Below are 17,778 nucleotides of genomic sequence, written 5' to 3'. Positions count from 1 at the left end.
GAGTTGGGGTGGGGGCGGGGGTGGTCCTGCCTAGTCTCTGTGTGCACAGTCACTATATCCCTCCAGCCTCCCTTTCCCATGCTCCCACTCCCCTAGTCCCCTGGGGGCTTTCTGGAGGCAGTGGCCAGCCTGCTGTCACTCAAGGGCTGTGCCCCTCCTTAGGAGACAATGCGAGAGAAGATCTTCACGCCCCTAACTGTGGAGAGCGCTGTGGATGCCAGGTGAGGCCGCGCCCTGCCCTGCCTGAGCCCCAAGGCCCAGCACCCCACACAGTGTCCTGCTCACACCAGTACCACCTCTGCTTCAGGGACGCCATCGCCAAGGTCTTGTATGCACTGCTGTTCAGCTGGCTCATCACCAGGGTCAACGCACTGGTGTCCCCACGGCAGGACACGCTGTCCATCGCCATCCTGGACATCTATGGTTTCGAGGTGGGGCCGTGTAGGAGGCTGAGGGGCGGGGGACATAGGCAAGGTCTCACCTCCCTCAGGCGTCTCGGGCTGCCCTTCCCATCCCTTTCTGTGCCTGCAGCAGGTGCCATCCTCCCTTCATGAACCCCTCCCTGTCACCATCTCCCTTGTCTCCTTTCATTTTCTTTACTCACCACAAGTACCCCCAAGGCCTCCAAGCCAGGCTCTGTGCTGGGCAATACCAGCTGCCCAGAAAGGACCAGCCAGGGGAGCTTGGGGAGCTTCCAGGTGAGGCTGGGTGGGGGTGGGGGCAGACTCTGACAAGCCCATATGCTCCAGTGGGCACCTTTAGTTCACCTGGGCAGGAATGGGGAAGGCTTCCTGGATGAGGACGAGACACTCCTGAGACCCAGCAAAGGCACTGTAGGTGCAGGGAACAGAATATGCAAAGGCTGGGAGGGGTGGTGGGGCTGGACTTTGTGTGGGGGGGAGGGGTGACTGCTGTGCCAGTGCACAGCAAAGGAAGTGGCGAGGGACGGGGCAAGAGCACGATGCGGCCATCACAGGCACTCACTTGGCACCTGTTATGTGCCAGGGGCTGTTCAAAGCACTTCGTTAATTCACTTCATCCTTACAGTAACCCTGTGAGGCAGGTACTGTCAGTATCCTCATTTTACAGATGGGAAAACTGAGGCATGGGGCTGTTATTCAAGGTAATGTAGCTAGAAAGTGGCCGAGCCAGAATTTGAACCCTGGCAGAAGGCCCCAGAGCCTTGGCCATCAGCCACTGCCTGTCAGGTGCAGCAGGAGCCGTGGAGGGTTCCAAGCTGAGGGTCTGTGGTTGAGCTCCAGCTTTTTGAAGTTGCCACCAGGGAAGGCAGGGCAAACAGGCTGGTGGCCAAGGAAGGACCAGTCCCAGCCTCCCCATCCACCTGGCAGGACTTGAGCTTCAACAGCTTTGAGCAGCTGTGTATTAACTACGCAAACGAGAACCTTCAGTACCTTTTCAACAAGATCGTCTTCCAGGAGGAGCAGGTGTGTGGGCCCCATTAATACTCCTGTCCCTGTCTTCACTGGCCAGTGGACCTCCGTGGAGACAGATGAGGATATACTGGTTGTTTAAGGGCAATTCTGACATCAGTAGACAGCGGAGGAAAAGGCATTCTAAGCTGGGGACCAGCCCATGGGAAGGTCTCTGTTCTGGAGGGAAAGGTGCTGAGGTGCTGTGCTCAGAGAGGAGTCCCCTTGGGGGGTCCTTCTCCTCTACTGGGCTGTCCCAGGCAGAGGGAGCAGTAGGACGCTGAGTTGGCTCATGCTGCCTTATCAGGGGGTGAGTTCCCTGTTCTGGGAGGTATGCAAGCAGAGGTGCTGCTGGCCAGGCTCCTTTAGATTCAGCCTGGGAGGGAGGGTGGGTAGGGTGGGTGGGCCCTGGACAGGGATGGGAAGTTGAGCTCCTGCTGCCCACTGCCTGCAGGAGGAGTATATCCGTGAGCAGATCGACTGGCAGGAGATCACCTTTGCTGACAACCAGCCCTGCATCAACCTCATCTCACTGAAACCTTATGGCATCCTGCGAATCCTCGATGACCAGTGTTGCTTTCCCCAGGTGAGCTGCAGGCACTGTGTGAGCCTAGTCAGGTCACAGATCTCTCAGCCTCATGTCCTCATCCCACCCTGACTCCTTCATTCCTCTCTGCTCTGGCCTGAGGAAGGCAGTGGGGGGTTGGGATACCCGACCTACTATTCACATCCTGGGGTGATTGAGGCCAGATGGGCAGCTATGTGTGTTCAGAAGAGAGGCTGCACCAGCCTGGAAAGTCACAGAAGGTTTCCTGGAGTAGGTAACCTTGGGATTGGACCTCAAATCCTGATTGCAAAACACAAGGGTGGAATGGCAGTGAGATCAATAGAGTGCAAAGGCAGTTGGCCTGGAGGGGAGGCAGTTAGGAGCTCACTCAGCCACGCCTATCTTCAAGGCACCACTTAGGCCTCCAGTGCCTGGCTAAGGCACTTACCTTCCGACCCAGGGAGATGGGTAGCCATGGGAAGCTGTGAGTTGTTCCTCTCTGGTGCTCAATTGGGAGCAGTCGGGGATAGTGAGGTTGCTACCAGGCCAAGAACAGAGTGTCCAGGCCCCCTGCCCACCCACTGATCCCTAAATTGCCCCCAGGCTACAGACCACACCTTCCTACAGAAGTGCCACTACCATCATGGCGCCAACCCGCTCTATTCCAAACCCAAGATGCCGCTGCCTGAGTTCACCATCAAGCACTATGCAGGCAAGGTCACCTACCAGGTGAGCCCCGAGACAGTCGGCCTGGCCGCTGGTGCTGCAGTGCTGCTAGCTGTTGGAGACACAGAAGCACAACACTGGCCCCAGACATTCACACCCAGGTCCAATTCTGACTCTGCTGTGCCCAAGCTCTGTGACCTTGAGCAAATTGCTTAGCTAGTCTGAGCTTCAGTTCTCTCACTTGGAAAATGGGGATAATAATAGTGCCCAACTCATGGGGTGGGTGTGAGAAATATAGGGTGGGTTTGATAAAGAGTAGCTCATCAATAGTGACTTCACTGTGGTCACCCTCATCACTATTATCTGAGGTACATTCCTGCCCTGGAGGTGTCTCAGGCTAGGATTCCGTGCCTCTGTCCCCATCCAGGCCTTACTTTTCTCATCTGTAGAATGGGTGCAGGACAATGTCCTTCACTGAGGGTGAGGCCAAGACCCAGGTTGGTCATGTGAAGCCATGGTGAATGCTCCCCTCCCCCAGGAATAGGGAGAATGGTGGGGACTGGAGAGGTAGGACCATAGAGGTGAGGAGGATGCAGTCCCTCCTAGGGTAGACAGAGAGACAGAGGCCAGGATTACCCGGGCCATTGTTCCCCTTTGCAGGTGCACAAGTTCCTGGACAAGAACCACGACCAAGTGCGCCAGGACGTGCTGGATCTGTTCGTACGGAGCCGGACACGGGTGAGCCTCGTCTTCCACCACTCTGGCCCTGCCCCCACGCATGGCCCCACACCCACACCCAGCCCGCCTGCAGGCCTTAGACCATGTTGCCACGTCCTGGCTCCGCTTAGCTTTGGCCAAAGACAAGGGTGGCCTGGACACCCTGTCCCTGGCCTGTTCCCGCCTAGCTTGGCTCCTCATCCTGATCCTGCCATCTGGCTCCTGACAGCCCCAGTGGCTAGAGCCCGGCCCCACTCACAATTCTAACCCTGTACCCCACCAGCTGTGACCTTGCCCTGTACTTACCCCACTCCGGGCCCCACCCCATTCCCTGGCCCATTCTCTCCTGGCTTCTTGCCAGACCTGTTCCCCCAATCCCACCTCCTGGTATTCTCAGTTTCCCCCACACTACCCATAAGGCCCCAGGGGAGAGCTTGGGGTACCAACTTTGGGTTCCTTGAAGGCTTAGGGAGGCCCTGCATCCCAGCTACACTACGGCCAGCAGATGGCCCTATGACAGAGCACAGGCCTGGTAACATCACCTCCCCTATCTGGCCCTCCCCTTCCTCCTGTCCACTGGGCACCCTCCTCATGAGGTCATAGCCAGAGTTCACAACCATGTGTCTAACAGGCCACCTTGGGGCCAGGCACACAGTCAGTGACTGTGTGTTCCTTAGACTGAAGGGGAAAAAGCCAGTTATGGGATGGATCCCTTGGAAGGTGCTGAGCCCTACCTGTTTTGAGAAGCATGTAAGTTAGGATGACAGAGGCCTTGCAGAGAGAACAGGGGTCCAGTTAGTCTTCAGATCCCCCTGGTTCAGAGATTTGACTCCTGCTCTCTGTTCCTCCTCATTTCGGTCTCCCGGCCCCTGCCTGTTTTCCCTGCCCTGACCCCTGCCCAGGTGGTGGCACACCTCTTCTCCAGCCATGCCCCACAGGCTGCCCCTCAGCGCCTGGGCAAGAGCAGCTCCGTCACTCGGCTCTACAAGGCACACACCGTGGCTGCCAAGTTCCAGCAGTCACTCCTGGATCTGGTGGAAAAGATGGAGAGGTGGGGTGGGGGGCAGGTGGGCGGAGCACCCAGTCTCATCCTTAACCCACCTCATGACCCTCAGAGGGTGAGCGCCTTCTTTTTCTGAGGCCTCACGCTGTCCTCTTCCTGCCGCTACCAGGTGTAACCCCTTGTTCATGCGTTGCCTGAAGCCCAACCACAAGAAGGTGAGTGAGAGCTGAGGCCTCTGAGAGAGCCAAATCCTCCTGCCCATGCTGTGCGACCTTGGGCAAGTGGCTTGGCCTCTCTGGACCTGCATCTGCCCAGCCTAGCATTGGGACTATTCACCATGACTGTGCCCTTTGCACATGGCTGAGCCAATGTGCAGACTCCCTCTCTGGGCATCCCTACAGGAGCCAAATCTCTTTGAGCCAGATGTGGTAATGGCACAGTTACGCTATTCAGGGGTGCTGGAGACCGTGAGGATCCGCAAGGAGGGATTTCCAGTGCGCCTGCCTTTCCAGGGGTTCATCGACAGGTATCTTGGTTAGGGTAGTTCCTGAGCTCTACAAATCCCTGCCCAAGTCCCCATGGCCCCAGGAATACACAACCCAGGCAGTACAGGGCTTGCCATGCACAGTTGCTCAGGTTGTATACTTCACAAGGCTGCCACATGCTAGCTGTTATGTGGTAGATACATTTATTGTATTGCCTTTTTTGTAGTTATATGTTGTATAACATATATGTATAATCAACCCTCCGTGTTGATTAGAATGATTTTAGTAGTTACAATGACAAGTTTCCAGCAGGTGGCAGTCAAGTGTCCTGTTCTACTGAAATCATCTATTATAACAATTGTCTGACACCCAGAAGTAAAGAGTCTTGAGGATGGAGTGCCTTTTTTCAGATTACAACAAACTATTCGTGGAGCCACCACTGGGACTAGGCCTTTTGGACACGGGGCTGGGAGCGGTAACCCCATGGTCTAGCAGGCACCCCAGGTAGGTCTCATAGCCTCAGACTGAGTTTGGGCCCCCTGCCAGGTACTGCTGTCTAGTGGCCCTCAAGCATGACCTGCCGGCTAATGGGGACATGTGTGTGTCAGTGCTGAGTCGCCTGTGCAAAGTCATGCCAAACATGTACCGTGTTGGGGTCAGCAAGGTGAGTCCCGCCCCACAGTCAGCCCTTGGAGACCCCAAGTTCGGGGGCTCCACAACTACTGAGTCAGAAACGTCCAAGCTAGAGACTGCCGTCCCAGGAGCAACCCAGATGAGCTTGGGACATGGAATGCTAACTACCTGATTCACCAGCATCCTTCAACCTCTCCAAATCCACCCCATCCTCCAGCCCCGCTCTAGGAGGCTGCCCTGCCTATTCTGTCTCCACGGACTTCTAGAGAGGGAGGGGCCCTTAGTCCAGCCTCCTGGCTCCTATCTGCCTCAGTGCCTTCCTCCTGCCCTCAGCTGTTCCTTAAGGAACACCTATACCAGCTGCTGGAGAGTATGCGAGAGCATGTCCTGAATCTGGCAGCCCTCACGCTGCAGCGCTGCCTCCGTGGCTTCTTCATTAAGCGGCGATTCCGCTCTCTGCGCCACAAGATCATCCTGCTGCAAAGCCGGGCTCGTGGCTACCTTGCCAGGTGAGGCACAGAAAAGGCAGGATTCCTAGGAGACCTATGGTCAGGCTCAGGAGAGGCCACGCCTGACCTTGGGTGGTGAGCTCCCTATCCCTGGAAGCATGCAAGCTGAGGGTGGAGGCCTCTGTAGGAGGATGATCAGATTCTCTGCGTCTCTGCTTTTGAATGTCCTTCCCAGCCAACCCCAGGTCCTTGTAACTGCTGGGTGGGAATCCATTCAGCCAAGAGGGACCTTACCCTGCATTTCAGGGACCCTGAGATTATAAGCTGTTGGGAAATAAATTATTCCGGCAGGTTTAATCCAGGCCTTGCTACTTAATTTGCTGTGTGACCTTGGCCAAGTCACTGCCCCTCTCTGAGCTCCAGTTTCCCTTTGTGCCAAAGGACCCCAAGAGTGAGATGTGGGCACTGGCTCCCAGGCCAGGCTGGCAAGGGCCTCTCTGCCCCTTGATCACCCTGTCACCCTGTGGCCCCAATCCCTGACCTCCCCACTCCCCCAACCCAGGCAACGCTATCAGCAGATGAGGAGGAGTCTGGTGAAGTTCCGGTCCCTGGTACACGCATACATGAGCCGCCGACGCTATCTCAAGGTATAGGCTCTACCTTATCTGGGTCCAAGGGGACAGCAGAGAAGGGGAAAAGGCACTTAGCACCCAAGAGGAGACCATTGGCCTTAGGCCGTCTTGGGTTCAAATTCTGCCTCTGCCCCCCACTAGCTCTGTAACCTTGGCCATTGTCTATCCTCAATTTTCCCATCTACCCCTTGGGATTGTGGAGAGGGTTAAACGAGATGTTGCATTGAAGGATTTGGGCTGGTGCTGGGTTCACAGTGGGGTCTTCAGGAATTGAGGACCGTTAGAATTTGGCGACCTGAACGTCACTGGGTATGGTTTTGCCCTTACCTTCGTGTCTTGACCCACTGTCATGTAAACCAGCAACCAGAAAGATAAATGCAGTTCCCAAAGCAGTGAAGCAGTAGGTAGCCTTTACTGAAGGTTTTGTGGCGCTGCAGAGGAGGGCTTCCCATGATGCAGTGCTCAGCCACCTCCCAGAAATTCTCCTTGTGTGTCTCTTTCCCCAGCGTTTTCCTGCCTCCGCCTTTTGCCTCTGTCTCTGTCTTGCTCTCTCTGCTTTCCCCTCCCTGTTTCTCTGGCCAACCTCAGCCTCCTGCCCCACGTGTGGAGGGGGGCAGTCACCTCCACACAACAGGCAAACTGTCCCCCTCGCTTGAGTGTGGTCACCTTGCATAAGCTGGCCTGGCCTGCCTGGGTGCCCATCGTCACCTCTGCCTGCAGCTCCCCACCTTGACATCTGCTCTCCTGAAGCTGAGGGCAGAGTGGAGGTGCCAGGTGGAGGGGGCGTGGCTGCAGGAGCAGGAGGTGGGTGTGGGTCTGGGTGGCAGCAGGGTCAAGGAGGGAGGCTGGCAGGTGGGGATGTGGCAGGCCTGTCTGCCCCATGCACTGTCCCTCCAGGAGCTGAGCAAGCGGGAGGTAGTGGCTGTGGGGCACCTGGAGGTACCGGCTGAGCTGGCTGGGCTCTTGCAAGCAGTGGCAGGTGGGTCAGCGCCAGGCGGGGGTAGGGCACAGGCAGATCAGAGCAGGCACCGCATTCCCTCCTCTCTCCACAGGCCTCAGGCTGGCCCAGGTGCCTCAGGTGGCCCCTGTGCGGACTCCTCGGCTCCAGGCTGAGCCCCGTGTCACACTGCCCCTGGACATCAACAACTATCCTATGGCCAAGTTTGTCCGGTGCCACTTCAAGGTAAGGGCTAGTTGAGGTCCAAGGTGCCCTGACTGATAGATGCTGACCAATTCGAATGGACATTGTCCTTGCCCTGGGGCAAGCTCCTGGCTGCGCCCTGTGGTGTTGGGTATGAACCTTTTAGTTGCTGCATCATAGGGAATCTGGGAGATCCCTGGGGTCTGGATAGCAGTGGAGAGCCCTCAGGGCTCGGGCAGGGCTGTTTACCACCAACCAGTCTGGAAATATTTCAGAAATTGAACAACTGGTGGAGCTATAGCATGTCAGCCCAGCTCTGATTTCCTCCCCTCCAGATGAGGGTTTATCCTGTCCCTACCACCGACTTGCTGAAGGCCACTGTGGTGGCCCCTCACCAGCCCTCAGTTTCCTCATCCATACACTGAGGACCGAAGCCCCTGCCTCATAGGCCTTGGAGTCCCATGTGGCATGGAGCAGTGGGTCCAGATGTGCCTGTCAGTCCCGGCTGTGTCTGCTCTTGTGCCTGCCCTGTGCCCTAGGAACCTGCCTTTGGGATGCTGACAGTGCCCCTGAGGACACCCCTCACGCAGCTGCCCGCCGAGCACCATGCAGAAGCCGTGAGCGTCTTCAAGCTGGTATGGGGTCTGCCCCAGCCCACCTTCTAATTCATAGCCCCTGGCCCTGAAGCTGGGCCATGAGGCTCCCAGTCTTCCCAGCCCCCCGCAAGCCCAATCCATGAGCCCCACACCTCTTCCCCAAAGGAGGGACTTTTATGTCAGAGGGGGAGATCTGGCTTCCTCTCTGAGGACTGGTGACTTTTCTTCTCCCAGCCATCTTCCTGGCGAAAAAAAAAAAAAAAAGGCTGCCTTGGAGCCTCTTGGGGACACCAAGAAGAGACCCAGACCTTCTCCTTAAGGACTTCTCAGTTTGAAGGGGGAGGCAGAATTGACCCAGCCAGTGACCACCAGTATGGACAGAGGGAAGCACCAAGGCTAGGGAGTCTGATGGGGCCACTAATTCAGCCCTGGGCAGGGCCAGAGAGGGCTTCCTGGAGGAGAAGGCATTTGAGCTGGAGGGGAATTTGCCAGGCAGGGAGAGTGGAGAAAGTACACAGAGAAGAGGAAATTGGTATGGTCAGAACGGAGTCAGGAGGGCAAGGGTGAGACTGGCCAGTGAGGCCTTGATTACAGACCCAGAGCTTAGATTTCATCCCAAGGGACCTAGGGAGCCAAGGCAGGTGCTTCTGTGAGAGGGATGTGGTCATATCTGAATGTTAAAAAGAACACTGTGTGGCCTAGATAGAGCAGGAGGTGGGGGCTGACTGGAGGCCAGCGGTGCAGGGAGGGGGCTGGGGCTGCATGGGGAGTTCTAGAAGGTTCATGAACAGGAAAGATGACATACTTTGGATCTTTAATTTTCCCATAGTTTAGGTAAACTGCCTGGTCATTCAGCATAGAATACGGCAGTTGTATGCTGGGCACGGTGGCGCACACTTGTAATCCCAGCACTTTGGGAGGCCAAGGCAGGCAGATCCCTTGAGTCCAGGAGTTTGAGACCAGCCTGGGCAACATGGTGAAATGCTGTCACTACTAAAAATACAAAAATTAGCTGGGTGTGGCTGCATGCACCTGTAATCCTAGCTACTTGAGGGGCTGAGGTGGGAGGATCACTTGAGCCCGGGGAAGTTGAGGCTGTAGTGAGCTGAGATCCCGCCACTGCACTCCAGTCTGGGTGACAGAGACCCCATCTCAAAAAAAGTACTCCATGTATATATATATATGAGAGGGATGCATGTTGTGGGGTGGGGAGTGGAAGGAACAACTTTCTGAGACGCCCAGGAAACTCTGTTCGTGGCCCAGATCCTGCGCTTCATGGGTGACCCCCACCTGCATGGTGCCCGGGAGAACATCTTCGGGAACTACATTGTGCAGAAGGGGCTGGCGGTGCCTGAGCTGCGGGACGAGATCCTGGCACAGCTGGCCAATCAGGTGTGGCACAATCACAATGCCCACAATGCTGAGCGGGGCTGGCTGCTGCTGGCCACCTGCCTCAGTGGCTTTGCACCTTCCCCGCGCTTCAACAAGTACCTCCTCAAGTGAGTGGGACTGGGTAGGGGCTGGGACATGAGGGACGGTGGCACCAGCAGTGGGGCCTAAGTCAGGGTCTTAAAGGTCAGGCCAGGAGTCATATCTCTGTGCTGGGAAGCTCAGGCATGGAGGCTGGCCAGGGGCTGCTATGCGTTTCTACTGGGCTCAGAGCAAGAAAGGAGGGCAGGCCTTCACTGCAGGGGCTAGGAGTTAGGTCAGACTGGATGAGGGACTTCCAGAACTCAGAGTGGGACAAGACCGGCATGTGGGGAATTTGGAAAAGAGCATTGATCTCTCACAGCATGAGAGTTTAGTGGGGTGATCAGGAACATGGATGCTGGACTCAGGCAATCAGGGTTCAAATCCCAGCTCAGCCATATGAGCTGTGTGACCTTGGGTAAGTTACTTAACCTCTCTGGGCTTCAGTTTCCTTACATATCAAATGGGGGTTATTCTTTTATAGTTTATAAGTGTGATGATTTACTTTTCATGTTCAGTCATGAGATGTGTCACCCTCAAACCTTGCTAAAACATCAGCACAAGACCAGGACAGTGGCTCATGCCTGTAATCCCAGCACTTTGGGAGGCCAAGATGGGAGGATTGCTTGAGCGCAGGAGTTCAAGGCCAGCCTGGACAATGTATCCAGACCTTGTATCTGCAAAAAATTTAAAAATTAGCCAGGCATAGTGGCACACACATGTAGTCCCAGATACTCCGGAGGTTGAGGCAGGAGCATTGCTTGAACCCAGGAGGCTGAGGATGCAGTGAGCCAGGATCATGCCACTTACACTTCAGCCTGGGCAACAGAGCAAGACCCTGTCTGATGTTTAAAAAAAAATGGCATAATGATAGTACCTACTTCATAGGCTATTGTGCGGATAAAATATATAAACACACGTGAAGTGCTTAGAACAGAGAGGGGCACATGGTAGGTGCTATGTGGGTATAACCATCACAATGATGTCACCCTGCTGGATGAGAAGGATGATTTGCAAGGAGATCACACAGGCAGGCCCTGGGTATGAATCTCAGCTTTGATACTTACCTGCTGTGTGGCTTGAGACAAGTCACTGCCCCTCTCTGAACCTGTTTCTCCCTTATAATTTGGGGATGACAACAGAACCCACCTCCATGAGTTACGGAGTGTACAGACTCTTGCTCAGACCAGCATGCAGCAGGTGGACATCACCTGGCCAGTCTTGTGACTCCGTGGCAGCTGACAGCAGGGTGGGGCCATTGCTGGCCTTCCTGCCTAGGGCTTTCCTGAGGGCATGGTGCTAGGTTCCCTCTCTAGCTACTATGGGCCTGCACCAGTGCTGCTCTTGGCCAGGCTTAGCTGCAGGGGGTATAAGATGTTGGGGTGAGGGAAGCATGAGGAATGACTGGTAGGGATTGGGCTCATTGGGCCTGGGTTGAGTTGAACCCTCAGCCGTCCCTTTTATAGATGAAAACTTAGAGAAGAGGCTCAGAGGGCAGATAACCACCCAAGGTCGCCCTGTGAGAGAGTGAAGACAGAGTTCTGGTTGTTGCCCACACCCAGCTGCAGACCCCATCCTGTCAATGACATTTTATTCCAACCAGCTGGAACCTCTTTGGCCTATCCTTGGACCTCTGTGCTGGCCTGAGATACTTCTGGACTAGCCTGGGACCCTTTCAGTTTAGCCATGGGACTCTAAACTAAACAGATCTTTTGTAAGCTAGCCTGGGACCCCTTAAATGCAGTCCCAGAGCACTGGACTGTAGCCTGGGACCCTTCTGAACTAGCCTGGGGCCTTCGCAGCCTCACCTTGGAGCTCTGGGATAGCCTGGGCCTTTCTCGAACTAACCTCAGAATTTCCTACCCCCACCCCGCAGCCCCCAGCCCCCAGCTAGCTTCAGATCCCTCTTGATCCCGGCTCCAACTCCTACCCATCAGGTTTGTGTCTGATTATGGGCGGAATGGCTTCCAGGCTGTGTGTCAGCATCGCCTCATGCAGGCCATGGGCCAGGCCCAACAGCAGGGCTCGGGGGCTGCCCGCACCTTACCCCCGACCCAGCTCGAGTGGACAGCGACCTATGAGAAGGCCAACATGGCGCTGGACGTGGGCTGCTTCAATGGTAAGCTGCCTTCTCTCACCTCAGTGAGGGCAGTGGGAGTCAGCAGGGCCCAATGAGCCCTGGGGGATGGCAGAAGCCACTGGATGCTCTGGAGCTGGGGAGGGGCCTTCTCAGATGTGGCTCTTCGTGAAAGTCTGTGTGGGGGTGGTGGGACCTGGCCCAGGAAAGGGGAGCCAGGGAAGTGAGGCTACAGATACAAGAAGCCTGAGAGGAAGAAGCAAGCAGGGAGATACAGCCAAACTGGACTCAGATGCTCCAACCTGAGCCCAGCACCTGCTGCGCCCCAGGTGACCAGTTCTCCTGCCCGGTGCACTCCTGGAGTACGGGAGAAGAAGTGGCTGGAGACATTCTGAGGCACAGGTTGGCTCCTAGGATGCCCTCCCAGCATACTCTTATGTACCTGGAATGTTGTGGGGGGAGGTCAGATCCCCCAGAGGGTCCCATAGGGTCCACTCTGTTCATGTTTAGAGTCTGGCTTATAACCCAGGATCTCCCCAGGTAGTGCCTGACGACTCTGTCCCTCATTTCTATTCCTGTGCATGCCATCACCAGGGGGCTGGCAGATGGCTGGCGTGGCTGGACCGTGGCCATGAAGAATGGTGTCCAGTGGGCAGAGCTGGCTGGCCACGACTATGTGTTGGACCTGGTGTCGGACCTGGAGCTGCTCAGGGACTTCCCTCGACAGAAGTCCTACTTCATTGTGGGTGCAGAGGGGCCTGTAACCAGCAGGGGAGGCCTCAAAGTGTAGGTAGCTACGGGGTACCCCCTCACAGATGGCCACTCCCAGGCAGAAGGCCTGCCCCTCCCAGCTGCTGGGACAGGCTGAGCCCGGAACTTAGACTTCAGGTTCTTAAGGAGGTAGAGTTCACCAAAGGATCCTGCTTTTAAAGGGAGAAAGCCACCCAATTCTGGGGTGCAGAGGAAAATTTGGGGGATTCTGGGATCTCTCTCAAGGTTAGCAGCTCCACGTTCCTTTTCCCCACAGGGTGTTTGGGAACAGCTGGGACTCGGATGAGGACACACCCACTAGACCCCAGCCCCAGGAGCACATGCACGAAGTACCTGACTCTGATGGGCACAGCAGCCACAATGAGGATGGTACAAATGGGGAGACTGAGGCCCAAAGAGGGACAGCAACCCACCAAGGTCAACCAACAATGGCTGCTGTCTCTGGTGGGAAGGGAGCCTTAGAGGCTGTGTGGGGTGGAAATCATCAAGAAAAAAGAACTTGATATTTTTGTGCCTTCCCCTCCAGGGTCAGACAGTCTTGGAGAGCCTGCTGTGCCCCACAAGGGGCTGGACTGCTACCTGGATAGCCTCTTCGACCCCGTGCTGTCCTATGGGGATGCGGTAGGGATGGTGTGGGGCGGGTCATTTGCAGACAGGAGGCACAGCATGTACACCCAAGTCACACACTTGTACAGGGTGACCTGAGAGCTTCTCACAGTCAGGGTCATGGGGTGGTGTGTCCCATCTGGGTATCTGCTGGAGGCTGGACAAAGGATGAGGGTCTCTTCACAGCTAGAGATACTCTTGGCTGATCCTGGAAGGACCCACAGTTAGAAGTGCACCTCTAGCCAGGCGTGGTGGCATGCCTCTGTAGTCCCAACTACTTAGGAGGCTGAGATGGGAGGATCATTTGAGCCCAGGAGTTCGAGGCTGCAGTGAGCTGTGATCGCACCACTGTGCTCCAGCCTGGGCAATGGCAAGACCCTGTCTCAAAGAAAAAAAAAAAAAAAGGGAAGAAGTGCACCTTTGTTGGGAGCCAGCCCCCTGGGGCCACTAAAATATCTCTATCTGGATGGAGTTGAATGACCTTGGTCCCTGGGTCTTCTGGCCCCAGATCTCATGATACCCCTCAGATACCCTTGCTCACTCTGGAAATTCCAGAACCCACCCCACCCCGACTGCCCCGGCATGATATGCAGCCCTGAGCAGGGCACAGCCCCTCCGTGAGCCTCAGTTTACTCCTCTGGGGAAGAGGGGATGGGTTGGGAGCGCACATGGTTATGGGGAGGACTGATTGGGATGCCATCAGGGTAAAGGCTGAGCATAGAGCAGACCCTGAGCCAGCAGGAGGCCGCCCCCCAACACCAGAGGGTGGGGAGATGGCCAGTGTCAGGTGCCTGTTGCCATGGAACCTTGGGAGTACAACATTGAGATGGTCACTTGAGCCACCTACTGCCCCCAGGACCTGGAGAAGCCAACAGCCATTGCCTACCGAATGAAAGGGGGAGGCCAGCCCAGTGGAGGCAGCAGTAGTGGTACTGAAGACACCCCCAGGAGACCCCCAGAGCCAAAGCCAAGTCAGTGCCTTCCCCGGGTGGTTCCAGGGTTGGGCAGGGCCAAAGCCACTTGCCGGTCCTCAGGCACCTTTGTTTGCTAGAATGGAGGCAGCCACAGCATGATGGGGGGTGAGAGGACAGGGAGGAGGGCATCTCCGGTGCCATCTGTGCCTTCTGCCCCCTCCCCTCAGTCCCAGGCCTGGACGCCTCCACATTGGCTCTACAGCAAGCCTTCATCCACAAACAGGCCGTGCTGCTGGTGAGTGAGGGAGGGACTGCTGGGGAGTGGAGAATGGACCTGCCTGGTCACCACGGCCACCTCTCCCCAGGCCCGGGAGATGACCCTGCAGGCCATGGCGCTCCAGCAGCAGCCCCTGAGTGCTGCCCTGAGACCCTTGCCCACAGAGGTGAGTCTGGCCTGCCCGGGGTGCAGGGGTTGCTTGGAGACACAAGCTGTAAAGAGGAGCGCTGTGGGGCCAGGCGCGGTGGCTCAAGCCTGTAATCCCAGCACTTTGGGAGACCGAGGCGGGCGGATCATGAGGTCAGGAGATCGAGACCACAGTGAAACCCCGTCTCTACTAAAAATACAAAAAATTAGCCGGGTGCGGTGGCGGGCGCCTGTAGTCCTAGCTACTCAGGAGGCTGAGGCAGGAGAATGGCGTGAACCCAGGAGGCGGAGCTTGCAGTGAGCCGAGATCGCGCCACTGCACTCCAGCCTGGGCAACAGCGTGAGACTCCGTCTCAAAAAAAAAAAAAAAAAAGAGGAGCGCTGTGCTGTTCTAGGGCACTATTGTGCCTCTCTGAGCCCAGGAGCTCCACAACCCATCTTTGACAGAGATCTGGGGTCCCAGAGAGCAGCCTGGTGTATCCCAAGCAGCCCATCCTCACGTCCTGTTCTCCACAGAAACCCCCAGCACCAGAGGCACAGCCGAAGTCTGTAGGCACCGGTCCCCCTGCCAAACCTGTGCTTCTTCGTGTCACTCCAAAGCCCTTGGCTCCAGCCCCTCTGAAGGCTCCAAGGCTCACCACTAAGCCTGTGGCTGCCCCTGTTCTAGCTCAGGATCAGGCTTCTCCAGAAACCAGTGAGTGCCCTATCCCAGCCTCTGGGGCTTCCCAGGACAGGCCTGGGGGTGTGGTTGTGCCCCTTGTGGCCTCACCCTGTTCCCACCACCCGCCCTTGCCCACAGCTTCACCCTCCCCAGAGTTGGTCCGGTACTCAACGCTCAACTCTGAGCACTTCCCACAGCCCACACAGCAGATCAAGAATATTGTCAGGCAGTACCAGCAGCCATTCCGGGGAGGCCGGCCCGAGGCCCTCAGGTCAGCACTGCCCCCGCCCCCAGCGCTCCAGCCCCTTCACTGTGCCTGAGTGTCCATCATGGCCCACCAGCTTACTGAGTTGAAACACCCTGCCCAGCTCCTGTTAGGGAGGAAGTTTGTTTATACTGTTGAGTCCAGATGAGGCCCTGCTGTTGTCTAGGTTGTGCTGTAGGACTTCAGGCCAGTCTCTGCTTCTCCCTGGATTCTCGTTTATAATGATGGGGGAGTGGTGGTGGAGGAGGAGGACGTTCCCTACTGTCAAACTATGTGACAGGAAAGGGAGACTCAGTGTCAACCCACCACAGTACTCCAATGCCCACAGGAAGGATGGCGGGAAGGTGTTCATGAAGCGGCCAGACCCCCACGAGGAGGCCCTGATGATCCTGAAGGGGCAGATGACTCACCTGGCAGCTGCACCTGGCACCCAGGTGAGGGGGAGGGTGGGACTGGTCCCAGGTGGAACAGAAGACAAAGAGGGGCCTCAGGGATCCTCAGAAACCAGCTACCCCTACAAGCTGTGGCCCTGCCACTGCCCCTCCACAGGGCCTGCCTGTTGCCCCCTGAGCAGTCTCTTTGGGGTGGGACAGGTGTCCAGAGAGGCTGTGGCCCTGGTGAAGCCGGTGACCAGTGTGCCAAGGCCATCCATGGCACCCACTTCAGGTGAGAGGGCCAGGAGGGAAGGAGGGGAGGGTGTCCAAGTATATGAGGAAGTCTGTGGGCACAGGTGAGTGTGTCAGTGGAGTGTGTGTGTCTGTGTCCCTGAGCCCCTGTGTACATCTTGTGAGCACGTTGGTGTAATTATAATATACACTTAAGTAGCACAGATCTCAGGCCAGGCCTATCCTAGCTTATGTAATCCTACCAGAACCCTTCAAGGTAGCACTGTTGTTCCTACATGTTGCAGATGGGGAAATAGAGGCACAGACAGGTTAAGTGGCTTGCCCAAGGTCACACAGCTCAAAAGTGTCAGACCAGGGATATCAGCTGAGGCCTCCTGGCATCACAGTTGGAGCCCTAACCTCTACACCCTCTGTCTCTCGGCAGCCACAGTGATCTTAACAGCTATAAAGCAGTTCCCATCCTGCGCCTGACAAAAACGCCTGATGGCTCCTACAATAAGCTCCAAACTCCTCACTGTAGCCTATGAGACACTGCATGATGTGTCCACCTCCCCAGCCTCATCTCTCTGCCTCCCCTTGCCACATTCTGTTCCTCTCTGTTCTCGGAACACTCCAAGCCCACTTCTGCCTTGCATGTTTCCTGTGCCTAGAATGCTCTTCCCCAAGACCTGTGCATGCCTGGCTCCTTCTCACCATTCATGTCACAGCTCAAATGTCACCTCTGTCACCTCAGCAAGGTCTGCCTAGACTGCTAGGAGTGAAGGGCCTCACAGACCAGTTCGCCAGGGTCTGTCCTAAACCACCCTGCTTTACTGCCACCCTAGCCTCAGGCAGTGAGAGTTTTGTTTCTGAATGATCTGTGCCACCCACACCTGCCATGGGCACTAAACTCCAGGGCAGGGGCCTTGTCTACTTTATTTGCAGGGCCATCTCAGCCTTTAACCCAGGCCTGTATACAATAGTTGTTTTGGTGGGGCACAGTGGCTCACGCCTGTAATCCCAGCACTTTGGGAGGACGAGGCAGGTGGATCACGAGGTCAAGAGATCGAGACCATCCTGGCCAACATGGTGAAACCCCTTCTCTACTAAAAACACAAAAATTAGCTGGGCGTGGTGGCACGCACCTGTAGTCCCAGCTACTCCGGAGGCTGAGGCAGGATGATCGCTTGAACCCAGGAGGCGGAGCTTGCAGTGAGCCGAAATAGAGCCACTGTACTCCAACCTGGGCGACAGAGCAAGACTCTATCTAAAAACAAAAAAACCAAATCCAATAGGTGTTTTTATGTGTTGAATGAAAGGCTGGGTCATGTGTGACCCTAGTGAACAGCTGTTTCTGTGGACCGCCCCTGGGTCCCCTCCTCCACCCGCCTTGCCTTTCCCACTTCATCCTAAGAGGTTCCTGTGGCCGGGCGCAGTGGCTCACACCTGTAATCCCCTTTGGGAGGAAGGCGGGCGGATCACCTGAGGTCAGGAGTTCAGACTAGCTGGCACAACATGGCGAAACCCCATCTCTACTAAACATACAAAAAATTAGCCGGGCATGGTGGCGGGCGCCTGTAATCCCAGCTACCCAGGAGGCTGAGGCAGGAGAATCGCTTGAACCCGGGAGGCGGAGCTTGCAGTGAGCCGAGAATGCGCCACTGCACTCCAGCCTGGGCGGCAATA

The 17,778-nt window shown here is 56.3% G+C and overlaps 1 protein-coding gene and 1 non-coding gene across 3 annotated transcripts in view; both read left to right on the top strand.

The window, feature by feature from the left end:
- MYO15A (myosin XVA) overlaps positions 1–17,778 on the top strand; it is a 74,437-nt gene that overhangs the window by 28,434 nt on the left and 28,225 nt on the right. For both annotated transcript variants that reach the window (XM_050763361.1, XM_050763362.1), the window contains 29 exons: positions 163–221; positions 308–431; positions 1,350–1,445; positions 1,885–2,016; positions 2,581–2,706; positions 3,304–3,381; positions 4,263–4,411; positions 4,533–4,578; positions 4,765–4,889; positions 5,395–5,512; positions 5,815–5,990; positions 6,493–6,577; positions 7,313–7,366; positions 7,460–7,541; positions 7,615–7,745; positions 8,243–8,338; positions 9,563–9,798; positions 11,707–11,888; positions 12,176–12,248; positions 12,441–12,632; positions 12,874–13,034; positions 13,144–13,238; positions 14,080–14,194; positions 14,365–14,432; positions 14,503–14,580; positions 15,078–15,255; positions 15,361–15,493; positions 15,816–15,921; positions 16,081–16,153. In XM_050763361.1, coding sequence (XP_050619318.1) covers positions 163–221; positions 308–431; positions 1,350–1,445; positions 1,885–2,016; positions 2,581–2,706; positions 3,304–3,381; positions 4,263–4,411; positions 4,533–4,578; positions 4,765–4,889; positions 5,395–5,512; positions 5,815–5,990; positions 6,493–6,577; positions 7,313–7,366; positions 7,460–7,541; positions 7,615–7,745; positions 8,243–8,338; positions 9,563–9,798; positions 11,707–11,888; positions 12,176–12,248; positions 12,441–12,632; positions 12,874–13,034; positions 13,144–13,238; positions 14,080–14,194; positions 14,365–14,432; positions 14,503–14,580; positions 15,078–15,255; positions 15,361–15,493; positions 15,816–15,921; positions 16,081–16,153 — 3,367 coding nt within the window. The remainder of the gene's footprint in view (positions 1–162; positions 222–307; positions 432–1,349; positions 1,446–1,884; positions 2,017–2,580; positions 2,707–3,303; positions 3,382–4,262; positions 4,412–4,532; positions 4,579–4,764; positions 4,890–5,394; positions 5,513–5,814; positions 5,991–6,492; positions 6,578–7,312; positions 7,367–7,459; positions 7,542–7,614; positions 7,746–8,242; positions 8,339–9,562; positions 9,799–11,706; positions 11,889–12,175; positions 12,249–12,440; positions 12,633–12,873; positions 13,035–13,143; positions 13,239–14,079; positions 14,195–14,364; positions 14,433–14,502; positions 14,581–15,077; positions 15,256–15,360; positions 15,494–15,815; positions 15,922–16,080; positions 16,154–17,778) is intronic.
- Positions 10,242–10,342, top strand: LOC126940075 (small nucleolar RNA U13). The gene has a single exon (XR_007720595.1). It is a non-coding gene; the product is annotated as a small nucleolar RNA U13 (small nucleolar RNA).

Source organism: Macaca thibetana, chromosome 16 (assembly GCF_024542745.1).
Source record: "Macaca thibetana thibetana isolate TM-01 chromosome 16, ASM2454274v1, whole genome shotgun sequence".
NCBI classification, from domain to species: domain Eukaryota; kingdom Metazoa; phylum Chordata; class Mammalia; order Primates; family Cercopithecidae; genus Macaca; species Macaca thibetana.
This window is presented reverse-complemented; position numbering and strand designations above follow the sequence as displayed.